Raw genomic sequence first — 6,025 nt, forward strand, 5'->3', positions numbered from 1 at the left:
ATGGAAGCAACCTAAATGTCCATCGACAGATAAATGGATAAAGAAGATGTGGCACATATATATAATGGAATATTACTCAGCCATAAAAAGAAACAAAATTGAGTTATTTGTAGTGAGGTGGATGGACCTAGAGTGTGTCATACAGAGTGAAGTAAGTCAGAAAGAGAAAAACAAATACCGTATGCTGACACATATATATGGAATCCCCAAAAAAAAAAAATGGTTCCTATGAACCTAGAGGCAGGACAGGAACAAAGACACAGACGTAGAGAATGGACTTGAGGACACGGGGAGTGGGAATGGGAAGCTGGGATGAAGTGAGAGAGTAGCACTGACATATATACACTCCCAAATGTAAAACAGATAGCTAGCAGGAAGCAGCTGCATAGCACAGGGTGATCAGCTCAGTGCTTTGTGGCCACAGCTGCATAGCACAGGGTGATCAGCTCAGTGCTTTGTGACCACCTAGAGGGGTGGGATAGGGAGGGTGGGAGGGAGACGCAAGAGGGAGGGGATATGGGGATATACATATACATATAGCTGATTCACTTTGTTATAGAGCTGAAACTAACATAACATTATAAAGCAATAATACTCCAATAAAGATGTGAAAAAAAAAAAAGATGTGATACACACACACATACACAATGGGATATTATTCAGCTATAAAAAAGAATGAAATCTTGCCATCTGTGACAACATGTATGGACCTAGAGGGCATTATGCTAAGGGTATTATGTGAAATAAGTCAGAGAAAGACAAATACTGTATGGTTTCACTTATATGTGGAAGCTAAAAAACAAAACAAATGAAGAAACATAACAAAACAGCAACAGTCACAGATACAGAGAACAAACAGGTGGTTGCCAGAGGGGAGGAGGGTGGGGAGAGGGGAGAAATAGGTGAGGGAAATTAAGAGGTACAAACTTCCAGTTACAAAATAAATAAGTCACAGGTATGAAATGTATAGTGTGGGGAAAAACAGTCAATAATTATGTAGTATCTTAGTATGGTGACGTATGGTAACTAGACATACCGTGGTGATCAGTTTGAAACGTATGGAAATACTGAATCACTATGTTGTATAACAGGAACTAATGTAGTGTTGTAGGTCAATTATACTTCAAAAACAAACTCATAGAAAAAGACATCAGATTTTCCAGAGGTGGGGGGATAAACTTCCAATTATAAGATAAATAAGTACTAGAGATGTACTGTACAACATAATAAATATAATTAACACTGCTAAATGTTATACAGGAAAGTTGTTGAGAGTAAATCCTAAGAGGTCTTATCACAGGAAAAAAAATATTTTTTCTATTTCTTTAATTTTATATCTATATGAGATGATGGATGTTCATTAAACTTTGTGGTCATCATTTCATGATGTAAGTCAAATCATTATGCTGTACACCTTAAACTCATACAGTGCTGTATGTCAATTACATATCAATACACCTGGATGAAAAAAATATATAGATGGAATCATACAATTAAAAAATAAAAGGAAAGAGGGTTTCAGATTGCCTTTACAGGCCATGGGATCTAGCTACAAGTCAACAGCATTGCTTTATTTTTAGTGCACTTATTTTTACAGTTTCATCCTATTTATGCAAGTGATATGGGTTTTCCACTTACCATGGTGGTGTGAAGTTTCTTTTTTTTCAGTGACTTGATTTAAATAAGTAAAGGATAATTCAAGTGATACACTAATATGGCCAAAACCCACTAGTTTAATGGTTAAATTACAAGAAGCTGGAGAGTAATTAATGTCTTTCAGTAGAAGTATTGAAAAGAAAAAGAGCCTCAGCTGATGCCTCTCAGAACACGCTCTAGAAATGAACAAATGAAGCTGAGCACCTGCTGCTAAAATATGCCAACTTCCTTAAAACAGGCAATTTAAATCCAAATTCTTCCAGAAGACGATCCACCAGGCAGAACAGCACTGAAAGATCAAGAAAACCTTCCAAGACCTAATTTTATCAGTTTTTTTCCCTTCCTTGTCCCTTATAAATGGGGTGTATTAAGTTCCATAAATAGAGCTAAATCATTAAACTAAGACAACAGATTTCCTTTCTTTAAGAAAAAGAACCAGTTATGCTGTCAATTCTTTTCTTAGTTCTATTTTTCAATTCTATTTTTCCCTCACAGAAGCCTGCAGAAGGTCACCCCTCCATGATTCCTCAGCAACTTTGGCAGAGCTGTGACTTCTCAGCACCCGAGAAAATGGGCTGCAGGGAGTTCTGAGTGAGGACAAGCACAAACTCCCTGCTCTGACCTTTACCGTGTCCACACCGACCCAATTATGCAAGATTTATGAATCTCACACAGGACTTCAGAAGGCAACTAACAATCAGAATTTCAAACAAGGGACTTCCCTGGTGGTCCAGTGGTTAAAACTCCACGCTCCCAAAGCAGGGGGCCCGGGTTCAATCCCTGGTCAGGGAACTAGATCCCACATACCACAACTAAGAGCCCGCATGCCGCAACTAAGATCCAGCACAGCCAAATAAATAATTTTTTTTTTTTAAAGAAAAAATCTCAAACAATCCGCCAATGCAACTGCAAACTTGCTAACCTCTAATAGCAATAAAAATCTTGCTAGATGCACATGGACCCTTAGTTAATAAAACATCTGGTGTGGATGTCTGTGCCCCGGCACCCCAAGTCTGATGAACCAAGGAGGGGTCACGGAGGAGAAGCACTCGGCAGCAAATTCAAAGCATCATGATGAAAAGAGTACCAAAGGAATAAACCATATGCATGTTAATGTGCCCAGACTTCGCCAAGCACTGTGAATACCAAACAGTATACAACAATTTCTACCTCCCAGAGTTAATAAACACAAATACTAATAATTAACCAAGAGCAACTTAAATGAGTGCGGTCAATAACTGCCATCATTTCTCTTCTTCTGACCTCCTACAAGGCACTGATTTTAAAAGGACACAATATTCCTCTATCCTCAAATTAGTCACCTATCCAACTATTAAACTGCCTCATTTAATCAAACTATTTTTTAACATTCTAAGAATCTGTTCAACTGTCTTCCTGCTCAGTAGAAACCAACAGTTTCCTCCAAAAGTAGGATAAGAAGTATGGAAACCTACCCTTGTAATTACATAAACTTCCACTTTGATTTTTAACTTAAAGTAACAACATTTTCTGGATTAAAAAATTCTCAGTAACTGCCACAAGTAATTACTCTAATTCTCTAAAGGCCTGCATTAGGCTGTCTCAAGTCTCATATACTTTATTCTTTACATCTTCATGCAAGTATAAGATTTTTTAAAAATCACATTACCTATTCCCAAGCAAAAAAGTCCAATGTTTCTCAATGAAAGCACAGATGTCTTCTTTCCACCGGAAATAGCCCTGACGCCCACTACCTTCCAGGGACAAGTTGTACATCGCCAGCATGACCACCTGAAACAGAAGCACAACAGGCTGGGAGAAAAGCACAAACAGGGGTGGTAAACTTCAGGGGGGAATGTGTGTTGTATTATACTCTGAGTATGAATAGAGGGGGGAAAAGGAAGGATAATATCTTGGAATATTCTCAGGATAGAATTCTACTTCCTTTTTTGCTTTCCATAGATGAGTATCACTGTTCCCCTTAATCACGTGCACTTGTTCCTCCCATGTTACATGTGCAAGGCTGCTGTGTGGCTGAACTGGTGATGAGTAACTACTGCCCTAAGCAGCCCCCATCCCAGTCCCCCTCCATCACTCAAAGGCAGCGCTAAACACCGTGTTAACCAATGGCATCAGGAGGCCCCAGGGCCTGCTCCAGCCGGCATTTCTGATGGACAGTGCTGACCTTTACTAAATATTCCAAGCATCACCCCTGCACATATACTTTTCTAAGCTCTTTAGAGGGCAGAAACAATAGACTCTCAGAATTTCAGAGCTGAAGTTAACATGAGTTACCATCCACTCTGGGTTTAGCCTGTCTCAGCTGTGGAAACTGTTCCTGAGATGAAATCAGAATAGACAAGGGGCAGGGACCTGAAAGGCCTGGCTGCCTGGCCCATCCTCAGAGAGGAGGACACCCCTAGATCCACATCTAATCTAACTTCATATTTAACAGATAAGAATTCACAGCCCCAAATGGGGAAGTACTTTGCAGAAATATGAATAACACATTCTCACTGTAAAAGACTTCACTAAAAGAGAAAAGAACAAAGAAGGAAGTAAAAATCATTTTAAACCCACCATCAAGAAATAATCTTTTTTAACATTTTCAGTGATTATCCTATTAGACATTTCTCTTCGCATCTAAATGCAATTTTGTAATCGTAAATGGACAAGAAACTACAGATGCTATTTCAAAACCATGTTTTCAACCTAATAAAAATAATGATTAATTTTGGGCCAGCGCAATTGAAAAGGGGACAGAACCTAAGAAGAGAATCCTTCCATAACTCTTCTTTCCATGAGGAGTAGCCCAAAGCCGTACAGGGTCTAACAGACTGCAGTTCACGCTCCCCGACATCGATGTTCACAGCCCCAAATCCTGATGGCCCAACAGGGAGACCTACAACCAAACCCTCAAAGGGGCCTGGTGATTCTGATGCTCCTACCAAGTCTCAACTTCCCCCATCCTTAAACTTGTAAAATTTGCAGACAGTCTACCAATTAACCCCATGAACAGACTTTTCAAATCGTTCCACTCATTTTTGCATCGGGTCTGCATCAGCCAACAAACCTCTCCCTTTAAAGTTATTGTTCACAGGGAGTCGCTGTTTAATAGACATAGGATTTCACTTTGGGGAGATGAGCACTTTCTGGAGATGATGGTGGTGATGGTTGCAAAACAATGTGAATGTGCTTAATGCCACTGAACTGTAAGCTTAAAGACGGTGCAAAGGGTAAGCTTTGTTATGTATATATACATTTTTATAAATTTATTTATAAATTTCTTTCTGGCTGCGCTGTGTCTTTGTTGCTGTGCACAGGCTTCCTCTAGTTGCGGCGAGCGGGGGCTACTCTTCGCTGAGGCGTGTGGGATTCTCATTGCGGTGGCTTCTCTTGCTGCGGAGAATGGGCTCTAGGCGTGCGGGCTTCAGTAGTTGTAGCACGTGGGCTCAGTAGTAGTGGCTCGCGGGCTCTAGAGCGCAGGCTCAGTAGTTGTGACAGGCTTAGTTGCTCCGCAGCATGTGGGATCTTCCTGGACCAGGGCTCAAACCCGTGTCCCCTGCATTGGCAGGCGGATTCTTAACCACTGCGCCACCAAGGAAGCCCTGTTACGTATATTTTACTACAATTTAAGAAAGCTATTGTTCAAGAAATACCTTAAGGATGGAATGAGCTCTTCTGCCCACTCAGACTCCTAGAGTAACTTGGAAATGTGTATTCACTGTTAATCTCCGTGGTACAGACACAAGTGTGTTGTTTCATTTCCGGTACTATTATTTTTGAAACATTTCATGACTTTAGAAAGTTAAAAATCACATACTTACTTGCAAATAACTTTTCCTATTATCACCGTATTTACTGAGCAAACTAAAAATCCAATCATGAAGGACATGGTTTTCCCCCTCTTCTGGAATCTGTAATCTTAAAGAAGGAATCCCAGTTGCGTTTCTGCTCTTACACTACCAGCCCAAGCTCACAGTAACAAGCTGGCCTTGGGAACCAGCACAGCTCCAAGGCCTTGCTCAGGCTGGCACAGCCCAGCGCGCACCTCCCAAGTATCTGCTGAAGAGCATCTGGAAAGATGACGAGCGTGTCTAGGACAAGAACGTAAAAACCACCCTACTTGATAGCTTCCCTACTTTTCAGACTGTTGTTCACACATCACCAAGGAGGAGCACACAGAAAGTGTGTGGAAGGGGCCTTTTAGTCACCTCATTACTGTTGGCATTTTGTAATATAAACAAGCATTTCTACTTCTTATTTTGATAAATCAACAAAGTTTAAGATTTAAAACAACAGAAAACCCACATTCCAATTGGAATATGACATCAATAGAGTCTATTCCAGACCAACGGATCCTCATTTAGCTCTTGCTTGGGGGGGAGGG

The 6,025-nt window shown here is 40.5% G+C and overlaps 1 protein-coding gene across 3 annotated transcripts in view; it reads right to left on the reverse strand.

The window, feature by feature from the left end:
- Positions 1–6,025, reverse strand: part of KAT14 (lysine acetyltransferase 14) — a 32,481-nt gene that overhangs the window by 21,988 nt on the left and 4,468 nt on the right. For all 3 annotated transcript variants that reach the window (XR_008619434.1, XM_007110256.3, XM_028498198.2), the window contains exon 3: positions 3,305–3,426. Coding sequence is in view for 2 of the 3 variants with exons in the window: in XM_007110256.3 (XP_007110318.1) it covers positions 3,305–3,426 (122 nt within the window). In the remaining variant the exon portion in view is untranslated. The remainder of the gene's footprint in view (positions 1–3,304; positions 3,427–6,025) is intronic.

The sequence above is a fragment of the Physeter macrocephalus genome, chromosome 14 (assembly GCF_002837175.3).
Source record: "Physeter macrocephalus isolate SW-GA chromosome 14, ASM283717v5, whole genome shotgun sequence".
Classification (NCBI taxonomy): Eukaryota; Metazoa; Chordata; class Mammalia; order Artiodactyla; family Physeteridae; genus Physeter; species Physeter macrocephalus.